This window comes from Petaurus breviceps, unplaced genomic scaffold (assembly GCF_028583685.1).
Source record: "Petaurus breviceps papuanus isolate PSGF00001 unplaced genomic scaffold, PetGlider_PUasm1.0 216, whole genome shotgun sequence".
Lineage (NCBI taxonomy): Eukaryota > Metazoa > Chordata > Mammalia > Diprotodontia > Petauridae > Petaurus > Petaurus breviceps.
Window position 1 is genome coordinate 6,743,653 of NW_027185867.1, and position 27,294 is coordinate 6,770,946.

The 27,294-nt window shown below is 40.2% G+C and overlaps 1 protein-coding gene across 1 annotated transcript in view; it reads left to right on the top strand.

Moving 5' to 3' along the window:
• CACNA2D4 (calcium voltage-gated channel auxiliary subunit alpha2delta 4) overlaps nt 1–27,294 on the top strand; it is a 169,991-nt gene that overhangs the window by 17,357 nt on the left and 125,340 nt on the right. Inside the window, exons 5-18 of the mRNA XM_069094324.1 lie at nt 299–461; nt 2,891–3,022; nt 5,767–5,827; nt 7,005–7,155; nt 10,026–10,100; nt 11,746–11,835; nt 11,964–12,077; nt 12,505–12,583; nt 15,283–15,416; nt 18,896–18,973; nt 19,548–19,628; nt 20,199–20,273; nt 22,714–22,800; nt 25,417–25,488. Coding sequence (XP_068950425.1) covers nt 299–461; nt 2,891–3,022; nt 5,767–5,827; nt 7,005–7,155; nt 10,026–10,100; nt 11,746–11,835; nt 11,964–12,077; nt 12,505–12,583; nt 15,283–15,416; nt 18,896–18,973; nt 19,548–19,628; nt 20,199–20,273; nt 22,714–22,800; nt 25,417–25,488 — 1,392 coding nt within the window. The remainder of the gene's footprint in view (nt 1–298; nt 462–2,890; nt 3,023–5,766; nt 5,828–7,004; nt 7,156–10,025; nt 10,101–11,745; nt 11,836–11,963; nt 12,078–12,504; nt 12,584–15,282; nt 15,417–18,895; nt 18,974–19,547; nt 19,629–20,198; nt 20,274–22,713; nt 22,801–25,416; nt 25,489–27,294) is intronic.

The window sequence follows — 27,294 nt, forward strand, 5'->3', positions numbered from 1 at the left end:
AATTGCTCATCTTCCCTTCCACCCCACCCCCTTCAAATCATTGCATTTGTTACAATCCTGAGGATTTTATAATAAATAAAAAATAAAATAAATACAAATGTGACAAACAAAATTTGGTCATTAATCATCTGGTCTCAACTGCCCACTTCATTTTGAATACGTGGACATAACCTCAGTTTATCTTTTCATCTTCAAATCCTCTGATCTAGGTCATTTCTCTCTCTTTCTCTCTTTCACACTGTGCATTTCCATCTATGTCTGGTCTACATCTGTCTCTCTCATTTCCTTACATCTCTAGTTTAACTATTACAACTCAGTCCTCATCAATGAAAAAGACGAGAATGGCGATTATGTGGAACTTGGTGATGAATTTATTCTGGATCTCAATGAACACTTCAACAACCTGTGGGTGAATACATCCATCAGTAATGTGCAGCTGCCCACCAATGTCTACAACAAAGGTAGCCTGAGCTAATTAATTAATGAATAATTGCCTGAATTAATTAATGCAAAGTTTGCTAATTTTTGTGAAAAATATCTCTCTTCCAGTTCTCTTCACTAAAATTTCTTTCCTGGAGCCAACCTTGGGTGTCTTCTTCATTCTGTTTTTTAACAGATGGGTCCTCCTACTTCTCTTATTAATAATAATAGTCACCAGAAATTATTTTTAAATGGTATTCTTTTTTTGTTTATTTGTTTGGGGGTTTTTGTTGTTGTTGTTGTTGTTGTTGTTTGGAGGGCAGTTGGGGTTAAGTGACTTGCCCAAAGTCACATGGCGAGTAAGTGTGTCAAGTGTCTGAGGCCAAATTTGAACTCAGGTCCTCCTCACTCCAAGGGCGGTGCTCTATTCACTGAGCCACCTAGCCACCCCTTAAAATGTTATTCTTGAGGAGCTTGAGTTTGTTGTTATGAATTATGCAGTGAAATGGAGGAAACTGCAACACATTACTGCTGGTTGAAAGAATTTAGCATCTACCAGGTACCTAGAAAGACATTTTAAGGTGTCAAGAATTAGACACCAGAAGCTCTCTGTCCTTTATAAACTAATAGACAATAAAGCCCCAGACTACAAATACAAGCCCCCAAATATACTGCAACGGGACTATCATTAGAGACAGAGCTGCTGCCTACCCAGACTCAACATTGAGCCAAGAAAATACCCTAGGCCTAAATGCCATAACAAATACTCATAATTTCTAAACTATATGGAATTTAAATCCTTTAAAATATAGAGACCTAGCATAAAAATGAAAACCTTGTGGAAATATGACAATATGCATGCTATCTCTGTCATCCTGCTGGAATTGTGCTTTTGGCAAGTCTCCAGAAGATTAACTTATATGATAATACTCTTATTCAATTACCAAAATAGTCATTTTATCCTCCAGTGCAATGGTCCCCAGATCATTAAATATAAAAGAGTAATAGCAGGAGAGTGCCTTTTCAACAGACTCTTTCTGTCTAAATTCCATCAAAAAGTGGGAAAAAAATTTAAATCATCATACTAACTCATATTTATATAGCACTTTAAGGCTTGCAAGTCTCTAAACTTAAATTGTGCGACTGAGTGGCACAGTAGATAGAGCATCAGACCTCAAGTCAGAAAGACCTATATATAGTTTAAATAAGCCTTAGACACTTACTAGCTGTGTGACCCTGGGCAAGTCACTTAACCCTGTTTGCCTCGGTTTCCTCATCTGTAAAATGATCTGGAAATGGCAAATCACTTCAATATCATTGCAAAGAAAACTGCAAATAGGGTCATGAAGAGTTGGACACGATTGAACAACAAATTTACATAATCTAATTATTTTCCTATTTCACTCCCACATTGGTTTAAAAAATAAAATAAAATCTTGTCCCATTGTCCTAAGATAGATTTGGGAAATAAAAAGGGTTTGTACTGTTTGAAGACTAGGATTGGAAATGAACTTTTCTCTTCTATTCTACCCACCTTGAACCTGGATTACTCTGTGTTTGACCAGGCTGACAGAACCCTCTTGATCTTTTGACTCAATGAGTAAGAGTGAGATTTTCTGAGTTTGGGTGTTCCAAAAAATCAGCTCATAGAGAAGAAAGCAAATCTTTCAGGAATAGTAACTAATCTCTCCTTTTTCCATTCAGAAAATCCTCTCACCACTGTCAAGGAGCAGCCACGGTAGAACCATAGACTCTCAGCTAGGTATCTAAACATGAATTCCCTCTATCCCTTACCAGAACAGTGGTCTGTTTGAAGACCTCTAAGGAGGGGGAGCCACTGCCTGTCAAGGACACCCATTCCACTTTTGGACATCTCTAATTATCAGAAGATTTTCCTGACATCAAGCCTAAATTTGACTCTTTTCAATTTTAAACCATTGCCTTTGAATCTGGAGCCAAAGAGAACCAATCTAATTTCTCCTCCCCATGTCAACCCTTCAGATAATGTAAGACAACTATTATGTCCTCCCCTTTTCCTAAGTCTTCTGTTCTTCAGCATAAACTGCCCCAGTTCCTACACCTGGCCTGCATTATGCTGTTACAGACACTATTCCCTTGCTGCTACCCTCCTCTGGGCCCTCTTCAGCATTCCTTCCTAATTCATGGTGTCCAGAAATGAACACAGTAAACAAAACAAGGCAGAATATAGCCTGACAGGGTTCAAGTGTTCTTCCAGGGGCTCTGGGCTAAATGTATTAGAGGAAATGGTTCTGTGTTCTCTTTCAGAGTAGGGACTGTTTCATTTTTTGTTTTCTATTCCAAATACCTAACACGGTGCCTAGCAAATGATAGGCACTAAGCACTTGTTGATTAATTTGATTGTTCATATGTGCTTAATTAATTTATGTCAAATATGAACCCTGAAGTGTATCCTGGGGTCACATTGCTCCCTCTCTATCTTGCCCCTCAGATCCAAATATTTTGAATGGAGTCTACATGTCAGAAGCCTTAAACCCTGTTTTTGTGGAGAATTTCCAAAGGGATCCAACACTGACCTGGCAGTATTTTGGCAGCTCATCTGGATTCTTCAGGCTTTATCCAGGTATGAAAATGGTGATGCAGGGAGAGGGGATGGAAATGTGCTTTCTAGATCTACTCTTTTCTGAAGAGATTCTCCTCTGAGGTCCTGGGAGCATAGGCAGCAAGGACAAACCCCTGTCCTTCAGGCATATCTAGACCGGGCCAAAACCTAAACAAAAAACACTGCCCAGTGCCACCCATGCTGAGGTGCCCACATGCAACCAGAATTGACATTTATATGGTACTTTAAAGTTAATAAAATATTTTGCCTACATTATCCCATGTGATCCTCACAAGAATCCTGTGAAATAGGGACTATAAACACACACAGATCTAAGACAGTTATCCCTTCCATGTAGTAACTTTCCCCATTGCAATTTCAATATAACACAAGTTGGCATAAGAAATTAAATGGGAATTTTAGGGGAGTTTTGTGGAAGCTGCAGATAACACAAAAAGGCCAGCAGACAACAGAAAATGTTTAGAAACTCAGAAATGCATAAAAAAATGTATAGTATGATGTAATATCAACATTTTAACTTTTAATACCATAATAATGCCGACTTTTTCTCTGGTACAAAGGGAGGGCCAAAAAATTTTACATGGATTTCAAGGATCACAGGGGCACCATGCCCCTAACCCCATGAAGTGGAAATAAGTGTTATAAGGGAGACAAGTGAGACTCAGGAGAAGTAATTTGCTTATGATTCCACATCTCATGAATGTCAGTGGCAGGATCCAAACTCCATTCTTTCTTTTCCCATATCTTGCCTTTCTTAAAACAAAGTACAGGGGCAGCTAGATGTTGCAGTGAATAGAGCACTGGCCCTGGAGTCAGGAGGACCTGAGTTCAAATCCAGCCCCAGTCACTTAACACAAAATGAGCTGTGTGACATTGGGCAAGTCACTTAACCCCAATTGCCCTACCTTCCCCCCTCCAAAAAGCAAAAAGAAAACAAAACAAAATACAGCACTTGGCCAATGATATTTCCTAAGTATTGTGGTATAAGTATAGAAAGGATGCTGGAACCACAAAGATCTAGGTTCCTAATTAGTTGTGTGGCCATAGTGACAACTAACTAGTTGTGTAATACTCCTCTGAGTCTCTTTTCTGATATATAAAATGTGGTAATAGTACCTGTGGGCAGCAAGGTGGTTCAGTGGACAGAGTACAGGATCTAGAGTCAGGAAGACTCATCTTCCTGAGGTGAAATCTGACTTCAGACACTAGCTAGCTGTGTGACCTTTGGCTAGTCACTTAGCCCTGTTTGCCTCCGTTTCCTTATCTGTAAAATGAGCTGTAGAAGGAAATGGCAAAGCACTCCAGCATCTTTGCCAAGAAAACCCCAACTACGAAGAATCAGAAATGACTGAGCAACACCAGTAGGACCTGGAGTCCCTTTTCTTACATAGTTGTTGGGCTAAAGTGAGATAATGTTCTTAAAGTATCCTATAAACCTTAAAGAACTAGGTCAATGTCAGCTTTTAAAAAAAGATATAGAATCCTGTGGGAAATACGGCATAAAATGAGATATAATTCCTACCCTCGAACACTTTAGAATCTAGTTGAAGAGCAAAGATATAAGCATACGAAATGCTAAATAATAACACCAGACAACAGCATTGAAGAGAATAGCAAACCTGAAGTTAGAAAGACCTGAATTCAAATGCATCTTCAGATACTTCTTAACTGTGTTTGGACAAGTCACTTAAGCTCTGCCTAACTCTGTTTCCCCATTTGTAAAATGGAAATAATAATAACACTTGTCCCCTTCAGATGTTGTGATGATACAAAAGGATAATATTTGTAAAATGCTTTGCAAACATTGACATATAAATGCTAAAGATAGAGACAGAGAGCAAAAAGCACTATTGTATTTATTCGAAGTTAATGAATGAGTGAGTACCTCTCCTTAAAAATAATTGCCATTTAGGATGATGATACTTCCTCTCTCTACTCCCATCAAAGTACCATCCCTCCCTTTCATGTTTTTATTTTAACATCTCTTTGCCTATTAGGGCACAGACACTTGTCCCCATTTTCAAGGACTAGATAGACGTGATAGTTGCCTTCAAGTACTGGAAAAGGCGTCACATGAAAGAAAAATTAGACTTGTTTTATTTTGCTCCAAAAGGAAGGAATTGGGAGTAAAAGGTAGAAGGTGCAAATAAGCCAATTTAGACTTGATGTAAAGAAACACTTTCTAACAATTAGAGCTGTTTACCAGTGTAATAAACTGCCTCTGGGTGGTGTGTTCCCCCTCATTGAAGTTCTTCATGCAGAGGCTGAATGGCAACTTATCAGGGATATAATAGAATAAATTCCTTTTATTTATGAATTGTACTAAATAGCCATTGAGGTCTCTTCCAACTTTTAAATCCTGTGATTATGTGAGTCTGACTTAAGCTCATATTTGAATCTGCCTACTAGTTGAGTAGAAATAAGGGCCTTGGCTCCCCAGTTGTGGGGGTCCCCCTTTTCTAGTTCCCTGCTTATCCTATGGCAGGTCATGCAGGATTCTGTGTCTGGTGATTGGAAGAGGGAAAAGTCAGCAGTAAAGAAAGAAGTCTTCATTTTCTCTTCCTCATTGTTGCTCTCCACAGGGCTACAACCTGCAGACCATTGGCATTCAAAGGCTCTATCTTTATATGAGTTTGATGATTGTTAAGTAAAGGAGATCATGGATGCGAATGTTAGTAGATGAGCTATGGCTCTGAGTCTGTTTCCTTGAGCAGATGAAACAGTCCCAATTCTCTTCTCTCTAGGCATAAAGTGGACCCCTGATGAAAGTGGAGTCATTACTTTCGATTGCCGAAACCGAGGATGGTAAGCACTTGTTTCCTGAGAGAGGTCTATATCCCCCATCTAGTTTCCCTTAATTGTCTTGGGGCCTTAACTTTCTCCTTGGTCAGCCAGTCGACAAGGATTTATTTGGGGGGGGGGTTGGTTTTTTGTTTTTGTTTTTTAAGCAATTGGGGTTAAGTAACTTGCTCAAGGTTACACGGCCAGTTATTTCTGGGTATGGCGCTAAGTATCAGAGCCCGGATTCAAACCCAAGTCATCCTCACTCTGGGGCCAGTGCTCTTACTCACTGTACCACAGGGCCACCCCTAAGCAGTTGGGGTTAAGTAACTTGCTTAAGGTTATACAGCCAGGTGTTTCTGGGTGCTAAGTGTCTGAGCCCAGATTTGATCCCAGGTCATCCCGACTCTGGGGCTGGTGCTCTTACTCGCTATGCTACCTGGCCGCCCCAACAAGCATTTATTAAGCAACTATTGTCAACTGTGCTCTGGGGACTCAAAAACAAAAACAACACTCAAGATCCCTTTTCCTAAAGAGCTTACTTATGTTTGAATGATGTCTAAGCTGGAAAAGAAGAGAGGGAAGCAGAGTTCTGCTGCCTCCTTTCATCAGTGAGATTCTTCTTGTTGTAGCCTCTCCTCACTCATGGTTTGGTCTCAACCCAAAACCTCCACTTACACTATCTACTTTGGAATCTTCCCTATCCAGACCCTGTATCATCCCACTGCATGGCAAGGCTATCAGATTCAGGCTCAAAGGATCGGACAGGATTCTTAGGACAGGACTCTTGGAACATGATTTCACTTTTAAGCATAGACAAGAGTAGAATTAACAATTTTCATTCTAAAAATCTCCCTATACACATACAAACACACACACACACGTCCCAGTGGGATTTTAATCAGTCTGAACCAGGACTGTCCCTTGAATCTGTCCTTTCTACCATTCTCTGGACCAATTGGCTTAGCATATTCCCTCATTCTCAGTGACTCTAAGCTAGGATGTTCATGCTGGTAGTTCTGGAGCAGGGCTTCTGGTACAGCTGCCCAGCATCTTACCCAGATGTTCTGTGGACCAGGACCGTATCTGAGCAAGGACAATCCATAGCCCTTTCTCAGCTGATTCATGTAGCTCTGGTTTCCCCATCTGTGTCCTGTCCTCTATCCTTTCCCCTCTTCCTCCTTTTGTCTTCTTTCCAAAGGTACATCCAAGCTGCCACTTCTCCCAAGGATATTGTGATTCTGGTGGATGTGAGTGGTAGTATGAAGGGACTGCAGATAGCCATCGCCAAGCATACCATCTCTACTATCTTGGACACCTTGGGGGAGAATGACTTTGTCAATATCATTGCGGTGAATATATCCTCCTATTCTAGAACAATCCTCACCCAGTAACAGTTCTGTGCTGCCTGTTCTAGAATGATATCTAAACGATGTGTGAACCATTTATTCTAGCATGTTTCCTGACACCCTCTACAATAGACCTTGGCATGTTCCCAGTTCTCTTGTGCTCTAGAGTGACCCTTTGTGTTCCTGATTTGGAATGATTCTTGACTCCCACCTTTACAACAATTTCCACCCCTACCTCTATTTCCTTTACCATTTATCTAGTCTCACCACCCTGGTGATAAGGAGCACATAGGAGGCAAAAAACCTCAAAGATGTCTGTATTCTAGAACTTCCCAGTCATTTCATGACTGAGGACCTTCATTCAAGGAGAGAGAGAGAGAGAGAGAAAAGGAAATGATGGCAAGAGGAGTTACAGAGTAGTTGTGATAAGTGTACAAAGGAATGAGGGAGAGGGAGAGGAGAGAGGTGAGGCTTGCGTGTAACTGGCAGACCCTTTAACAGAGGTCACTGGAAGGCCTTACCACACCAGCTAGCCACTATATCTGAAAGCACCAAGATTCTATACTTTGAGAAAAAGCAGTCTCCAAAAGACTCCTAATGAAACACAAATATATTACATAGGAGGGACAAGATGTTAACTCATTAATGCCATTGTTTATTATTACTTATATCAGCAAGAGGAAGCAAAGGATAAACAGTGGGAGTGGGAGCAAAGAGTGGGAGTAGAAATATTTGGAGAGGGGGGTTCTATGGGAGTAAGTCAGTCCAAGGTAGGATGCTAGTAGGAAACTCAGGAGCATCATGTCCCACCTCCTTCAAAGAGCAATAGTGAAGGTAGCTAGGTGGCATAATGGATACGGCACTAGCCATGGAGTCTGGAGGACCTGAGTTCAAATCCAGCCTCAGAAGCTTACTAGCTGTGTGACTGGCAAGTCACAAATCTCTTAACCCTGATAAAAAGACGGGGCAATAGAGAAGAAAGTACTCTTTAAATTGACTCACTAAATACCTTTGGTTTCTGTAATACTAATAATAGGTATTGTTAGGGTTAGTTGGATACTAATAGCTAAGTACTAATTAGAAAGATACTAATAATTATTATTAGTATCATGGACATATTGGGTATTTAGTGAGGGAAGAAAGTGCCATGCAAAATTCATCTTTCTACTGGTCAGCTCTATATTGGTATGAATTATTGATAAGATAGAACATGGAGAGATCAACCTGTTCTATCATATTCTCCTCAGACCTCACCTTATCCAGCCTCCCATCGTGCTTAAGTCCAAACTCTCATGCCCATATTGTATCTCTACTTCTGTGAATGTAGTAGGAGGTGTATACTCAGCAGGTTTCTGCCATTCACTAGAAATAAATGAACACACTTCTCCTATCATAGAGACTCAACTGGTCTTCTCTCAATCCCATTCCTGACGTTTTTCTGCTTGTAAGAGCAGCACATGAGGGAAGTATGCGTTCTTCATATTCTCCTTGCTGATACCAGTCAAAATCAAGGCTGTCCCATTGTACTATATCTGGATATCACCTCTTTTCTGACTTAGACCAAAAGTAGATTGAAAACACCAAAGTAACTCTCAAGAACTTTAATTTTTATGGTATAAGAAGAGGTTAATTCACATTCTTTTCCCTAGTTGATAAGCAAAAGATATTCTCCAAATCTGTAGCAATGAGCAAAAGGACAGAATGAGGGCCAGGGAGGTAGGAAGTGAATGAGAAGGCCTCTCCCACACTACACCAGGGCCCCTTTAGCCAACTGAAGCAGCATATCCAGCCCTTGAGGAATAACAAGTAAGAGTGCTAAGGGGAACATGTCTGAAGGTGCTATCGTCAAGACTAGGCAGAAGCAGAAGCAGGGAGGTTACATGCTGCTGACTACACCTGGAATATTGCAAATTAAATGCTTTAAGGTTATGGTGGAGTGGGAAGAGCTCTGGATTTGAAGTCAGAGTCCCTATAACTTGGAGTCTGTATCCTAAGCCAGTTCTCCAGCAGAATTTTAGGCAAATTTCTAGCCTCAGTTTCCATATTTAAAAATGTTAAGACTAGATCAGAGGCTTCAAACATAGGGCAAGATAGAAGCAGAGTCAGATTAAAATGTAATTGGTATATCTTTGGATAGGCAAGATAGATAAAATGCAAGAGAAAATGTAACTTAGGGGTCCCTATGTATGGTTTAGTGGCCACTTTTGTATTTTTGAATTTAATACCACTGGATTAGATGACCCCAAGATCTCTTCTAGCTCATGATGATGCTAAGTGATTGTTAATTGAAGAGCACTTGACCATTAATGTTAAATGCTGATCAAGTAATTTCCTTGTTTTTTCCCTTTCAGTTCAGCTATATAATTTCATTAGAGAATTTTCTCTATTGTTGTAGATTAACAAGTCATCTGCAATATATAGTCTTAAAGAATTTCCAGGAACATTGAGAGGTTAAATAATTTGCCTAATGTCCCAAAGCAACCAAATAAGAATTTGAACTTAAGTCTTCCTGATTCCAGGGTCAACCATCTATTTACTATATTGTGCTCCCTCTTGAGCCATTGCAATGAAGACCAACTGAATTTGCTCAGCAGAAGTTACTTTTCTGAGTTCTTTCAAGATGAAACAACATCCATATCAGGGCAAATGTCCATCATTTCAGAAGGATAGAGATAAAATGTTCAGGGCTCACATATGCCATCCTAGCCAAGTTTGACAAGTGCAAGCTACTCCTGACCGTGGCACAGGAGTCCACAGGCTACTTGGGTGAGTCTGATCCTGCAGGCCACCTTCCTAAGCTTCATCGAAGACTAACTATCTAAACTGACCTTGTTTCATTTTCTCCCTCATCCCTACAATTTTTCTTCCTACAGTACAATGATTATGTTCATTATGTGGAACCTTGTTTTAAAGGGATTCTCGTCCAGGCTGACAGAGACAATCGAGAGGTGAGTGTTGTACGTAAAATTGTCAGCCATCACAAACCAGAACCAACACCCAAAATCTAAAACCATAACCAAACCCAATACCATGAATTTGGGAAAAAACAAGGAAACAAACAAGAGTTTGCCATCAAGGAAGCCACACCCACATAGTCAAGAGACTTTCCAAAGGAACAAAAAGATAAAACTTGCATAGGTTTCAACTTAGGCAGAATGTGAATAGGGTATGGGGTTAAGACTGGGCAAGGTTGTTTCTGGGGGCCATCACAGGATAAGAAGAGGGGAGGTGGTATCCTTTGACTGGATAAGGCCTGTTGCTGGTCTCTTCTTCAGGTTAGCTATTTCTTATAACTACACCCTAATAGATGAGAATGTCTTTGCTGTTTTAGCAATAAGACACGTGGCAGACAGGGGAGGGGTCAGGGGCAAGGTAGTGGAACTACTGACAACAAAATCACTTAACTAAAATGCAAAGAGAAGTATATTATAATTAGTCTCCTTTCTGCCACCCTCAGTGTAACCTTGGACAAGTCTCTGGCCTTCAGGTTCCTCATTTATAAAATGAAGAGTTTGGACTGGATGGTAATTTGTGGTCTCTTCCAGCTCTCAAGATTGTCTGAATCTCTAAATAAGGGCACCTAGGGGCAAGAGAGGAAGAGAAATTATAGCCAATTAACCTGGGTCCTTGAGAGAAGCTCTTTAAAACGTTAGTTGAAGGTGGAGAGATGAATTATTGGCTATTCTTCTTGGAAGAAGGGTGAGAGGGACTGTAGATGCTGAATGTCACACACTCTGTCAGACACTGTCTCCGTCTCATTTTTCCTTATTTGTGACAAGAGAGGGTTATGGTGGTGAGAAAATGAAAATGTCTGTGATAAAAAAATGCATAAAGCAAACTTTTAAAGAAGAAATTAAGTACAATTTTGAAAGTCATATGTCCCATTATCAGTGACCATATAGGATTTAAACTTAACTTTGTTTTTCCACTTCTTGGAGGCAAAATGAACTAGTAAAATTGTAGGGTGTCTATGTGAGTATGTGTATATGTGTGCATATATATTTATATCTATGTTGTCCCAAAAGCATTAGTGCCAATTTAAGTTTTAATGACTTTTGGGGATACTTGGCATATGGGCTTTGGGTTCGTTCCCAAATACAAGCTTGCATACATATGTGGTAGTGAAAACAGATTAGAAGACAAAATATTTGAATTTTACTCTTCCTTGTACCTTTGTTCCCTACTTGGACCCATTATTGAACCCTTTCGTATCTCAGGAGATTTCCCCAATAATAAGCCATAATTGCAGAGCACACTCTTGAGATGTCATGACTGTCATTGACCTGAAAAGACTTAAAGGCTGAGTAGGTGCTGGCTCTGACTGGTCATTTCTGAGAGAAGCATTTGTAATGAGCCATTCATCCTCTCACTCTGAGGAGAGAATGAGTTCTTAAAAGCAGTGGTATGTATTTGGGAAATGGCTATTTGAGTGAAGTGAACTGGTCATTTGTGAAATCTTAGCCTCAAAACCAGTTTGGTCTAACCAATCACCCAAGCTGACAGCAGGTAGTTGTTCCCTCCTACCCTGTTACCATGCTGGGTCTGTATGATTGAACTTTATGTGTTTTTTCTGTCTCTCTCTTCCTTTGCCAGCATTTCAAGCAGCTTGTAGAAGAGTTGATGGTCAAGGGTGTGGGGATTGTGGACAAGGCTCTGAGTGAAGCCTTCAGGATCCTGAAGCAGGTTAAGGCACTATGTAATATGTATATGAAGTAGGGGCAAAGAGCATGAAGGAGGGTCCAGGGAGAAGAACAGAGGGAACATAGTATTGTTGGGTTTTCCATTTCCTTCTCTCACCCTTGCCCTTACAGTCCCAAGAGAATGGACAAGGAGGCCTTTGTAACCAAGCCATCATGCTGATCACTGATGGGGCAGTGGAAGACTACGAGACTATATTTGAGAAGTATAACTGGCCCGATCGAAAGGTTAATTTCTGAATGGGGAAGGGCTAGGGGGATAATTGCCAGCATTGATCTCAAGGGTGCTAGTACAGAAGATAGAGCAGGAAGGGGTTCATGGTAAAAGGCTTGGAAACCACAGGGCCATGAATGTGTTTCCAGCTCTGCTGCTAACTTCTCTGTCTTGTTATCCTCAACCTCTTCTTTATCAAATGAAAGATCACAAGCCTTTACAATGGCTCAGTTTTCTTCTCTCCATATTGGGGGGATGGGGGAGGGGGACAGGAGGAGACAACGGGAGAAAAACATTGAAGGTTTAGAAATTATAAAGCACTTAATACCTAAATGCCAACCAATTAAGTAACAATAAAGAAGCCAGAAGTTATCTCTTGGTTAATTGATTGCATGGGTTTTCTGAGTTAATCTAGGTCTTTTTTTTTTCTTTCTTGATCAGGTTCGAGTTTTTACTTATCTCATTGGAAGAGAGGTCACTTTTGCTGACAAGATGAAGTGGATTGCATGCAACAACAAAGGTGTGTAGCCTGTTATTGAAACTTCCCCAAGTCAACATATGCAACAGAGGGAGATTGGTTTTGATCAGAGACCAGGCATGGTGCCAACCATGAGAGCTTACTGGGCAGAAATGCTAAGAGCAGACGTTCCATCACAAGGCAGGTGGGGATGGATGGAGTCTATCAGGGGCCATTGTTGTCTCTCTTCCTCTCTCTTCTGGAGAAGTCCCCAGAATTCACTTCTATATTACTCTACACCACCTTCATGGCTGTCAAGCTTAAAATATCTTCTGGTCAGCAATGTCCTTACTAACTAAATGTTCTCCAGCCATTCTCACATGCTGCAGAGGAAAGCAGCAAAAGAATTCAAAATGCCTGACAAGTAATATGATCTTGACCTTGGGATCACAGATCTAGAGGTAAAAGGGACATTAGGGTCCATCTCGTCCAATCCTCTCATTTTTCAGCTGAGGAAACTGAGACCTAGGGAAGTTAAGTCTTGCCCAAAGTCATTCAGATAGTGAATATCAGAAAAATGACTCCAGAAGAGTCAATGCTCTTTCCATTTTACCAATATAAGTATCACCATTGTACAGAAACCAAGCCACAGAAAGGTGGAAGGATTTGTCTAGTGTCACACAGTCAGTAAATCCTAGAGCTGGAAGGAAACTGAGCAATTAATTATCTGGTCTAATCCCTTCATTATATATATGAACATTATGAAAGGATTAGGCTAAACGATCTTTAAAGTCCCTTCCAACTCTACAATCATTTTTGTTGTTATTAGCAATTGTTAATTGTTATTTTTCCCTAGAATTTTTTTATTTTTAGATTTCAACATTCAGTTTCACAAGATTTTGAGTTGCAAATTTTCTCCGCATCTCTCCCCTAACCCCACCCCAAGAAGGCAAGCATACTGATTACTCCTTCCCCCCGTCTGTTCTCCCCTCTATCCCCCCCACTCCTGTTCCCATCTCTCTCCCCTTACCCCCTTACCCCTTCCTTTCTTGTAGGGCAAGATAGATTTCTATACTCCATTACCTGTATATCTTATTTCCCGGTTGCATGTAAAAACAATTTTTAACATTTGTTTTTAAAACTTTGTGTTACAGATTCTCTCTCTTCTTCCCTCCTCACCTACCCCCATTGAGGAGACAAGCAATTCAATATATGTTATACATGTGCAGCTATACAAAACATTTCCATGGTAGTCATATTGTGAAAGACTAGCTATTTTTCCCTCCATCCTATCCCGCCCCCCCTCCCCATTTATTCTATTTTCTCCTTTGACCCTGTTCCTTTTCAAAAGTGTTTGCTTCTGGGGCAGCTAGGTGCTACAGGGAACAGAGCACAGGTCCTGGAGTCAGGAGGACCTGAGCTCAAATCTGGCCTAGGACACCTGACACACTTACTAGCTGTGTGACCCTGGGCAAGCCACCCAACCCCAATTGCCCTGCCCTCCCCCCTCAAAAAAAAGTGTTTGCTTCTGACTATCCTGTCCCCCAGTCTGCCTTCCTTTCTTTCATTCCCTGCCTCTTATCTCCTTCCTCCCTACTTTCCTATAGGGTAAGATACCCTATTAAGTGTGTATGTTATTTCCTCCTTAAGTCGAATCCAATGAAAGTAAAGTTGACTCATTCCCTCTCACCTCCCTGCTCTTCATCTCCATTGTTAACAGCTTTCTCTTGCCTCTTTTATGTGAGATAATTTACCCTAATATACCCTATCTCTCCCTTTCTCCTTCTAATATATTTCTCTCCCACCCCTTTATTTTTTAGATATCATCCTTTCATATTCAACTCACCCTGTGCCCTCTGTCTATATCTACATACACACATACATACATACATACATACATACATTTATATATCCTCTTCAACTATCCTAATACTGATAAAAGTCTCACGAGTTACAAGTTACCAATCTTTCCTTGTAGGAATGTAAACAGTTCAACTTTATAAGTCCCTTACAATTTCTCTTTCCTGTTCACCTTTTCATGCTTCTCTTTATTCTTGTATTTGAAAGTCAGATTTTCTGTTCAGCTCTGGTCTTTTCATCAAGAATGCTTGAAAGTCCTCTGTTTCACTGAATGCCCATTTTCCCCCTGAAGTATTATACTCAATTTTGCTAGGTAGGTGATGTTAATTGTTATTAACAATTGTTGTTGAGTCATTTAAGTCTTGTCCTGACTCTTCATGACCCTACTTGGGGTTTTCTTGACAGAGATACAGGAGTGGTTTACCATTTCCTTCTCCAAACTCATTTTACAGATGAGGAAATGGCGGCAAACAATGACTTGCCCAGGGCCACACAGCTAGTAAGTGTCTGAGGCCAGATTTGAATTCAGGAAGATGAGTCTTATTGACTCCAGGCCTGGCACTCTATCCACTGCACCATTTAACTATCTCGATAGATGCTTAATAATGTTTATTGCCTGATTGATTGATGTAATTTATTCACTTCCTCTGGTTCAGAACTCAATAAAAAGGGCAACCAGTCACAAGTCTATTTATAATTAACTTTCATATGCAAACTTTGCCTTTGACATCTCTGGAGCAAGGGACCTAAGCTGGAGACTACCTGAAGTCCAGTTGTCCTTCAGTTCCTTCTCCCACTCCATCCTATGCCCAGACTAATACTCAACTAAATTCATAAAAAGATAATTTGCAGGGAGAGAGGGAGACTGAAGGATTATTCAAGTACTCCTTTCTTCTGCATAGGCTACTACACACAGATCTCCACCCTGGCAGACGTCCAGGAGAATGTGATGGAGTACCTGCATGTGCTCAGCCGTCCCATGGTCATTAATCATGACCATGACATCATTTGGACTGAGGCATACATGGACAGCAAGGTAAGGGGACTTGGGGGATAGAGACTCTGGGTTCGAAGCCCAGTTAAAAGGAATTGGGGAAAACCTAGGCTCATGATCACCCCCTCTCCTTAATCAGTGAATCCTAAATAGCCATACACAGAAAGTCCACATTCTCAAGATAGGAAGTGGGTAAGCAGGGTTTGCCCTGGATAAAGTTTTGAAGTTGATTATCATTGCTCTCCTATTTCTCTCATCAGTGCCCCTCTTCTGCCTCCTGATATCTCTTCCCACCCCAAGGTTCCAGGTACTCCAATGCTGCTCACTAACTACTTGGAGCCTATAACCCTAGCACATCACTTAAGCCAATCCTTTCTCGGCTATTCTTGCTCTGAAGTTTTTCCCTACCTCTTCCATAGTTTAAAAATCATTTCCCTTGTAATCACTCATATTAGATAAATTCATTGATACTAAAGTATTAGTAGAAGATGGATGTTTAATGGGTTACTCTTCCTAGGTGTATTTACTTTTTTAATTAAATTTTATGTTTATTTTTAGTTCACACCATTCATTTCCACAAGATTTGGAGTTACAAATTTTCTCCCTGTCTTTCCCCTACTCCCCACCCCAAAACAGCAATCCCACTGTATACACCCTCCCCCAATGTGCTCTCTCCTATATTCTCCCTCCGACTTTCCAGTAGGGCAAGATGGATTTCTATACCCCAGTGCCTGTATATCTTATTTCCCGAATTCATGTAAAAAATAATAATAATAATATTTTTAAACACATTTGATTTTAAAACTTTGAATTCCAGATTCTTTCCCTTCCGCCTTCATCACCCACCCTTACTGGGAGGATAGGCAATTCAATATAGGTTGTACATTTGTAGCTACGCAAATCCTAGGTGTATTTAAAAGAGGTTCCTCACTCTCTCCCAGAAGATTAAAAAAAATTTCATTTTTATTGCTGAAATTTCAGGTAATGTTGTGAAGGAGAAATTTTGGGCAGTGGAAGGGAAATACCTTCTCAGCTCCTTCCAAACCATTCTTTATACATAGGTGGCCTCTTCCTGGGAGAAAGAAGCTAACTTTGCATGTTATGTTGGGATGATTATGGAAAGGCAGAGAGGTGCCTAGGATTTCTTAGTAAAAGAGACAATTGCAAGGTTTCCATTTAGTTTTGTTTATGATTTATTACATGTAAGTTTCTTGTCATAGATAGTATTGTATTTGTATTTCTAGCATAGTACCTGGTACATAGAGGGTATTTAATAAATACTTGATTGATCGACCCAAAGGCAAAGGTATTCTTGTTTCTGCTTCAGTCTTTCTCATCTCTTTTTTGTTCATTGAAAATAATAAAGTTGTTTGATTTGCTCACCGTCTGATTAATTTACCTATAAGGAACTCATCCGAAAGGGCAGGGCCTTAAAAGTGTCTTCCCAGCATTGTTCACCTGCTACTCCGTTCTCACTTAGTATGGGGAAAACTTTTCCTTGTCAGAACAATTTCTCCTTAAGTTGTTCATGTTCCTTTGATGTTTAATGCAAGGTCTTGCTCAATAGTAGGTGTTTCATAAGTATTTATTGACTGAATGAATGCATCTTCATTATGTCTCAGTCTCCCTGTGCCGCCATGTTTCGTGCTTTGCATTCTCACATGATTTGGTCCTCCCTTCATCCATGCTGTACCTAAGCTGCCACGGTCTGAAGAGGTAACAGCCTCTCTAGTGCACTAAGTGTGGATTTTCCTTCCTGTGTGAACGTCTGTCTGTCTGCATGATGGGGGAGCTATCAAGGAGATAGTTGTCCCTGGGCTCATGAACACTGGAGTCAGAGAAGGACTGCAATGGGCAGAGTACAGAGACTAGAATTATAGAGCCTTTAGCAGCCAATGGAACAGGAACTTGGGAAGATCAAGGCCTATAGCAGAGAGGGAACCCATGTTATCTCATAACTTAGAGACATGGTACCAGACTTTTTTTGCCTAACCTTTTCTTTGCCATTTCACAGATTCCTTATCAATTTTTCTCCTTTTTCTTTTTAATGCCATAGCTGATGTACCTTCACTTTTATCTTAAAAATCTGATCCTTTAACTTTCTCCAATTAAAAAAAAACTATAAGAAATCCAACATTCTCCTTTCTTTCCCTTGGTGGAGCTGCTTTGTGAACTTTGGAACTTTGAAAGTGTCCTTAGCTAATGCAATCCTAGGGCCTAGACTCTGTATTGACAAATGTGAGGTACACATGTGCACATACTCAGCCTTAACCCCTCGCCATGGCAGATGTCTACAGAAACAGGGAAGGGAGTTGGTTAGAATTTTGTATCAGGTACAGAGTGCAAGTGAACATGGATTATTGTACCTAATCCCTTTAGAGGGACAGACAAGAGAAAAAAAAATGGGGTGGATGCTGTCTGGAGAAATTTTTTAATAGCTGAACAAGAAGAAAAGTGCTTCATTTTCATAGATTCATGGTCTAGTCCCTTGCCACCAGGCCAGGCCATATGAAATACAGATGTGACACCAATTGAAAACAAAGGCATGTAATATAAAACATTAATTTACAAAATAGATAAATTATTGGCACACTTCACAAAGTATTCTTTATCTCCCAAAAGGACAGCCTGCAGCTTCCTTTTAAAGAGGTAACTCTACTAGTTAGAATTCAGATTGTGAATCGTTTTGCAAAAGATTTACTAATATACAACTTTATAGGAACATTTCTATTGCCAAAAAAAGTGTGAATTCCTTTTTCTGTGTAGCGGGAAGGACCTCATTAAAGTGTTGGTGTGGCAGGCGAGATGGAAAGTCAGGCATTTTATGACAATCTAGTTTTTTGAGGAAGATCCCAGATCATGGGGGGAGATAGTATGTATGTACATATGTCTCATGACTGAATGATCAGTGGAACACTTAACTGTCTAGTGGCATGTTTTTGTGGTGCTGTGGCTTAACACATAAGTAGTATCTATAAAAAGTCCAGTGTTGGTACTGTTTTTCCTTTGGTCGTGTCTGTGCTATGTTTGAACTATACTTAAATGTGGAATTCTCTTAGTGTTTACATGGTGGTACATCTTTGTTATTTTTTGGATATGTATGTTATGCCTATATTCCACAATCTCAAGAATCACTTGTATGTTGCCAGTACATCAGAAGGCTTTTAGCAGTTTGGATGTGAGCTTGGCTGAGAGTACTGGGATTCTGAGATTTGGGTCTGTACTTTGACTAAAGCAGATGTTAAATGAGCCACACAAGAAGCTCAGACCCATTGGCATTTCCTCTCTAAGAACTTAGACTTCTGCTTGGTTCCATCACCCCCAAGCAGCAGGATGACAGCCACCTTAAGTCATATTTACTTTCTATCTTCCTCATCCATAGTAGAGAAGACTATAGAAGAGTAGAGAAGATGTGACTATCAGTGCCATATCCTCTGCAGCCACATGAGTGGTTTGAATTTGGGCACCTATGACATTTCTCATTCCTAACCTCTTGCTTTTTGCTCTCTCCTCCCTGGCAGCTCTTTGCATTGCAGCCCCAGAGCCTGTTGCTTATGACCACAGTGGCCATGCCAGTCTTCAGCAAGAAGAATGAGACTGTGAGTAGCAACCCCAGGAATCCCACAAGATGGGTCTCGTGGTGGGTGGGTCTACTAAAATGGCCATAGATTTCTCATCAGATTTTACAGCTAGTTGCTCAATTCCTTGGACAGACTTAAAAGTTCTATTTGATATTTCCATGCCCTCCTTTGGGCAGAACCAACAACCAAGAAAGCTCACACTCAGATTCTGATTTAATGCCCTTCTAAAGAGGGAGATTCCACTTCCTCTCTCACTTTCTTTTCCACTAGCTGGGAAATTCTTATGAATGTGCAACTTTTTCTCCATCTTCATAGGAGATAAACTCACTCTGCTAATTGTACTTGTGGCCCCTACATTTAGTTCTGGGAAAGTAGAGCTAGGAGGTACATACAAAGAAAGAGTCTTCAAAGGCCTCTTCTAGAACCCAGAAAAGCTGAGTTTTCAGTCTGGTCTTTGTCCACTAGACTGTTAGCTCCCTGAAGGTAAGAACTGTATCTTATCTAAATTTGGTATCTCTCCTAGGCTTCACTTGGGGAGTTAACAAGTTTGCTGAACAGAATCAAAATTGAAATCTAATGCTTACCCTTTCAGAGATCTCATGGCATTCTCCTGGGTGTGGTGGGTTCTGATGTGCCTCTTAGAGAGCTGCTGAAGCTGGCTCCCCGATATAAGGTAAGCTCCTGATCTAGGGCAAAGGGCTGGCTCCCCCATAGAGGACATAAGCAACCATTGTGCAACTCGCCTCATTCTGACTTTATAGCCATTGATATCTCTAGGCAGATGTAGTCACATCTAGGGAGAGACTAAGGCCCCTTCCACCTGTTTATCTAAAGAAGAGTTTGGGCATTAGATCTTGGGAGTCAACTTCTACTCCTGATTTGCAAGAATTTAGCCAAGTTCTTTCCCTTCTCTGTGCCTTGCTTTCCTCACCTGTCCCTCCCTAATTTATAGCACTGTTGTGAGAGTGAATACAATTGTGTCCCCAAAGCTCTTAGAGCTCCTGGCAGGAAAGATTTTAGGAAACAGTATGATATTATTATTACCCTTATGAATAGAACATGCAAAAACATTCATATAAAAGAGGGTAGAAATAGGTTAGAGCACCTAATGGAGTTCCATCATTGCTTTGTTTCCCCTTACCTTACCCAACTATGACAACATTGTCATATGTAAATTCCATTCCCATCCCAACTACACAATAGATAGAGCAAAATAAATACATTTCTCTCCTTTCTTTTACAGCTAGGGGTGCATGGTTATGCCTTTCTGAATACTAACAATGGTTACATCCTCTCACATCCTGACCTCCGACCCTTGGTAGGTATATGTGCTTAGAGACCCCTACATGGGCAACTGGGGTAGTTCATGAAATCAGTTAATCAGTATTTTTTGAGCACCTGTCACATCCCCAAAACTGCACTAAGCATTGTAAGAGATATAAGAAAATGTAAGGCATTATCCCTTCCTGCTAGAAGTTTATAACCTCCTTGTAAAGATAAGACTAGAGCAAGAGAAACAAATAATGAACCTTCCAAGAGAATATATGGGTAAGTGCTAAATTGTGAGATACAGAAATCCCATAGCATGTAGTCCCTAGGCTCTCTATGCTTCTATTTCTATAACCTACTTACATCACTATACTTCCCACTGGGAATGTAGCAATTATATAACCAGAACATGTCCTGGGAGGACCACCGTTTTGTATGTAAAATGTTAGTATTTCATGAATATTCAATATACATGTACTTGTCTGGAAGCAGCCCATGCCAGAAAGAAACGGAAGTTTGAATAGACTGAAAATTCACAGAATCACTGAAATTCAGAATTAGAAGAGAGCCCAGAGGCTATCTAGTACCTTCCATTCCTAAGAAAGCATTCAGTCTTTCCTTCAGGACCTTGGATAAGGCACAACCCTGAGCTCTAATTGTTAGAAAGATTTTCCTGCTATCCAACCTAAACTTTCTTCTTTCCAACTATCATTCTTTGCTCTTAGCTCTGCCCTCCAGGGTGAAACAGAATACATCCAAGCCCTTTTCCACAGGACCACTCTTCTGATACAACTATCATGTCCCCTACCCACCCACACCTAGTCTTCTTTTCTTCTCTGTTTATGATCATTATGTGGCATGGTCCTCCATTATCCCCACTGTAGCTCTCCTTGCTGAAATATGACTCACAACAGAACCTAGTATGTTAACTATGGTCTGATAAGGAAAGAGAGCAGTGAAATTATAGTTACCACAGGATGCTCTTCTTCTCTTAATGCATCCTGAAATTACATTAGTCTACTACACAGTTAGGTATCTAGGTGGAGCAGTAGAGTCGGGAAGACTCATCTTCCTGAGTTCAAATCCAATCTCAGACATTTATTAGATGTGTGACCCTGAGCAAGTCACTTAACCCTGTTTGCCCCAGTTTCCTCATCTGTAAAATGAGCTGGAGAAGGAAATGTCGAACTATCTTTGCCAAGAAAACCCCAAAATGGGGTCACAAAGAGCCAAACATGACTGAAAAAATGACTGAACAACAACAATTATATATTGAGTTTACAAGCCACCAAATTCATTGAATTGTAGTCTAGCCAATGCCTCCCCCATCTTGGACTTATAAAGGTGAGGTTTTCTAACTCAAGACTTTGCATTGATCCCTATTAGGTTCATTTTATTAAATTTAAGAGACAGCATGTTGGATAAAGAGTCACTCTCAAAGCCAAGAGTACCTAGGTTCAACTTTTGCCTCTGACACATGCTGTGTGACCCTGGGAAAGTCACTTAATCTCTCAATGTGTTCTAAGCAACTCTCTAAGAATATAAGTTAAGGGGTGGCTAGGTGGCTCAGTGAATAGAGCACCGGCCCTGGAGTCACAAGGACCTCAGTTCAAATCCAGCCTCAGACACTTAACATAAAAAACTAGCTGTGTGACTTTGGGCAAGTCACTTAATCCCAATGGCCCTCCAAAAAGCAAAAAAAAAAAATTTTTTAATTTAAAAAAAAGAATATAAGTAAAAGAGAAGGTTATTTTTCATCATTAGTCATGGAATCATGGTTAGTCATTGCATTGATCAGAGTTCTTAATTCAAGGGTGGGAAACCTGCTGCTTGGAAGCCACATGCGGCCTGCCAAAAATTGGATTCAGTCAAAGGGCCACACTTGAGGACCTAGAGGGCCACTTTCAAAGTTGTTGGTTTTTACAATGTTGTTGTTACTGTGTGAATTGTTCTGCTAGTTTACCTGTACCGATTCATAGGAACTTGCCCGGTTTCCTTGACAGAGCCCCTTCCATCATTTCTTATGTAATACCATTAGGTCATAGGTCATTTGTTCAGTCACTCCCCAACTGATGGGCACCCTCTTAGCTTCTAGTTCTTTACCACCACAAAAAGAGCCTCATTTCACTTCTCTAAAACAAAAGCTTTTAATGGCTCACTATTGTTTACCAAGTAAATGACAAATTCTTCAACCCAAGAGGGACCATTTCTTAATTAAACATTTGAGGACCAGGAATGCCTTTCACCTTCTCTTGTACCCCCAGCATTTAACAGATTCCCTGGCATATAGTAGGTGCTTAATAAATGTTTACTGACTGACTGAAAGACTCCTTCAGTACTTTACATAATGCCTTGTGCAGGGTAGATACTAAATAGATGCTTGTCGAATTGTTGGCCTCTCAGAGTTTTGTAATCTTTGCTTTTGTGAACATCTAGGGAAGCTCCAGGTAGGTGGGACTTCATCCCACTCATGTTTTTTCTTACTGCAGTACAAAGATGGAAAGAAGTGGAAACCGAAGCCCAACTACAACAGTGTGGATCTCTCCGAAGTGGAATGGGAAGACCAAGATGAAATTGTGAGTAAGGGGAAGGGAGGGTAGAGAGTAGAGCAGCTCAAACATAACAATAGCAACAATAATCACAGATAACATTTTTGTGCCAGGCACTGTGCTAAGTGCTTTACAACTCTTATCTCATTTGATCCTTGCCTGGGAGGTAGATGTTGTTATTATCCCCATTTTACAGATTAGGAAACTGAGACAAATAAAAATTAAGTGATTTGCCCAGGGTCACACAGCTAGTGTCTGTGGTCAGATTTGAACTCAGATCTTCCTGACTCCAAACCAAGCAGTCTATGGTACCGCCTAGCTGCCCCTAAACATCCACAAACCACCTTGTTCACATGCACAGCAGTTTTATAATAATAATGATAGTTAACATTTATATAGTTCTTACCCTATGCCATGCACTGTTCTAAGCATTTTGCAATTATCATCTTGATTCTCACAACAACTTTAGGAAGTAGATGTTACTGTTATCCCCATTTTACAGATGAAGAAACTAAGGTGACTTGCATAGGATCACACGGCTAAATAAGTATCTAAGACCAGATTTGAACTCAGGTCTTTCTGACTCCAGACCCACTGTTCTATCTGCTGTACCACCTTGCTGCTTGTCAACATGTACAAAACACCTTATTCACATGTACACAAGCTTTAATTTCAATCTCCTCCTCTTAAAAGCCCCTGTGTGGGAGGACAGGCAGACAGCAAGTCCTTGTTTTTCCCACTTTAAGGCAAAGGGGTGGAGTCCAGATATTCTGGGGAAAAAAAATGCTCTGAATATAGGAGTGGACATTCTAAATTGTATGAATGAGAGGAATTGTGGTATAGTGGCTAGAGCTCTGTGCTTGGAGGCAGAAGACCTGGATTCAAATCCTACCTTAGGCACTCACTAGCCATGGGAACCCAGCCAAGGACCTTAGCCACTTTGCTCCTCTGTTTTGTCATGTGTAAAATCAGAATCTGCACACTTGCACTGCTTCCATCACAGGGTTGCTGTGAGGAAAGTGTTTTGCCAACACTACATGCATGTGACATGCTTGTGAGAATGAGGACACCTCAGTTGCAGGCCTGATTCTGATTTTGCCACAGACATTTCACATGACTTGAAGCCCTTCACTTCATTTCTTGGCTTGACTGTAAAATGGAGATAAAAATCACGCTCTCCTCCCTCTTTCACTGGGGGGTTGTCCCGAGAACGAACCGCGGAATGTATGCAAGCTTTTAGAGAAAAAGAATTATAAAACCTGAGATCCATTTGTTTTAATAATTATAATGAATGACTCGGTCTATTTCCCTGACATAAGGCATTTCCCCAAAAAACAAAGCGATTGTCGGGCAGTCTGTCCAAATGCCTTTTCTAGTTATGGTCTCCTTCCCTCAGACCCATTCTGCAGCTGTTGTGGCAATTGTTGGATCCTGTTACAAGAAAAGGGGGTCTTTCTTCATTTCTTTTTAGACCATTCTCCTGCCTAGCTACCTCAGCCCTTGAGGTTCAGCAATCTAAAAGGGAAGCACTAAATCTGTGGTCAGATCAGGTTCAAGACATGAGGACATGTACTAGCAATAGGTAAATCACTCAGACCCTCTGAGCCTGAGTTTTTCCATCTGTAAAACAGGGATAACAATATTTACCCTACCTCAGATTGTTGTGAGGAAAGCACTTTTAAGATGCTATAGAAGTGTGAGGTTCTGTTGTATTGTCCTTATCATGATAAAATATACTGTTATCATATGCTCAAGCCTTGCCTCTGACACATACTGGTTGTGTCACCCTGGCAAATTCATTTAATCTCTAAATGCCTAAGTCAACCAACCCTCTGAGACTTGGTGGTGCAGTGGATAGGGCCCCAGCCCTGGAGTCAGAAGGACCTAAGTTCAACTCTGTCCTCAGACACTTACTAGCTTTTTGTGACCCTGAGCAAGTCACTTAGCCCAGTTTGCCTCAGTTTCCTCATGTGTAGAATGAGTTGGAGAAAGAAGTGAAAAACTACTTTCGTATCTTTGCCAAGAAAACCCCAAATGGGATCATGGAGATTTGGACAGGACTGAAATGATCTAACAACAACAAAAATCAATCTGTGTTCCAAGAACTTCTTCCAAGAAGATTTACTACAACAATGAAAACACAAAAAATATGCTGCATGTCAATCCACCCTGAAGCAAATCTCTTCCTCTTGCAGTCTGCTTTGTTCATGACCTGGGTCAGCTCTATCCCCTCTTTCTTGATTCTCTGGTCCCTCCCACCTCAGAATTTTCTGGAACCTTGTCTGAATGTCTCCTTTTTGTCTTCATACTCTCTGCCTTGAAACATAATTATCTGTGTATTCAACACAATGGCACCATACACTTTTCAAGGGTAGGGTCTTTTTCATCTTTCTGTAATATGCAACATGTAACAAGCACTTCATAAATAATTAGCTGAATTGAATGATTGCAATGATCTCCAAAAATCCCAGAACTGATTCTGGATTCCATGTGTAGAGTCTATCCAGATTAAAGAGAACAGAGACTGCCAACATTCATCTTCACCTCCACTGAAGTGGGATGGTTGGTAACCTCCATCCTCTCCAGGGGACCAGTAGATATTTATCCAGGAGATAAATTCCAATGTTTTTCTTCTCCTTGCAGCTGAGAACAGCCATGATCAATGGGGAAACCGGATCTCTCACTATGGATGTGAAAGTGCCTGTGGACAAAGGGGTAAGGTGGTATAAGCAGAGACTTTTAGTCCTAGATGGGACAAGGAATCTTTTCCCTACTGGTGTAGGGTAATGGGAATAAAACTGAACTGGTAAACAGAAGACCTTGCTTCTACTCTGCTCAAGTCAGAATATATTTGGTCCAAACTCCATATTTTAGGAGGAATATTGGCAAAATGGGGTACATACTGATGATGGTGGTCAAGATTATAAGGAAATTAGAAACTACGCCCAATGAAGAATGGTAGAAGGAATTGGGGATGTTTATTTTGGAAAATAGATCAGAATGATCAGGGCTGTCAAGGAATGCTAAGGAAAAAAAAAAATCATTATGTTAGAGATAAGAGGAAGATAAAAAATGAGACAGGATGATTGCTTGGCACTGTTAGAACTATGATTAGAGAAAACAGAAGGAAGCTACTTAATTCTTTATTTTGCTTCTATTTTCTCTGCCAAAGAAAATAACCTTTATACTGTTACAGACAAAATAAAAATGGCTAATAGGGAGTTTAAACCAAAGATAAGAAATAACATAGTAATAATCCAGGTCATTCCAGACTACCCTTCTTTCTTTCTTTTTTTTTAATAGGCTGGTAGGATAGAGGAATGTTGTTGATACTGTTTACCCAAATTTGTGAAAGGCTTTCATGCTGTTCTTGTTGTCAAGATAGAAATGTGTAGGCCAGATGCCTTAATAAATTTGTCAGTGAGTTCAGACATCCTAATGTACTAAAAGAACTAGCAAAATGTTTTTGCTAAGCCATACATTTTCAGAGATCTTTGAAAGATCATGGAGAATAGAAGAGGTGATACAGGACTGGAAAAAGGCAAATGTTGTCCTGATTTCCAAAGATAAAGGAGATACAAACTATTGGCTAATGAATTTTATTTCAATTTTTGGCAAAATATTAGAATGTATTATTAAAGGGATAGTTGCTGAACAAAGCAAATAATAGTCAAGTAAGGTCTTTGCCTTTCTTTACAAAGAAAGTCTCATAACGGAGTAGGCAAGGAAGAGGTCATTTTTCAAAAATGACTGTGTTGTATTAATAAAACTTTACAAATTAAATTAAAGATTTCAAAGAAGGTTTACCACTGGGTCTAGGGGAAGAAAAGAAAGCAATGCTCACACACACACACACACACACACACACACACAACCCAACACAATTTCATCAGAAACAGGTCACTCAAAATAACCAAGGTTGTTCCAGGATGCCATCATGTCCATTTTTTTAAAATAAGTACTAGACTAGTAGGGTGGAGGAATGTTGTAGAAATAATTTACTTAGATTTGGCAAAGCCTCTCATGCTGTGTTTGTGGTCAAGATGGAGAGACATAGGCTGGTTATTACTATAGTTATGTTGTTTCAGAACAGGTTGTATGGATTCAAAGTCTGGTATCAACTTGGTACTGCTCTAGGTACCTCTCCTTAGCCTTGCTTTGTTTAACATATTTATCAATGACTTGAATAAAATCACAGGTGATATGCCCATCAAATTTGTAGATAGAGAAAAGCTAAGAGGGGGAGCTAACATTTCATGACAGTGAGGATCCAAAAAGATTTTGACGGGCTAGAATATTGGTTTTAACCTGCTAAAATAAATCTTAATAGGGTTAAATGTAAGTTGAATTTGGGTTAAAAAAATCAGTTTCTCAAGTACAGGTGTAGCTAGAGAGCAGTTCATCTGAAAGAGACCTTGGAATTCTAGTGAAATGAAAACTCAGTATGAGTCAGTGTGATATGGTAGATGAAATGATATATATATATATATATATATATATATATATATATATATATATATA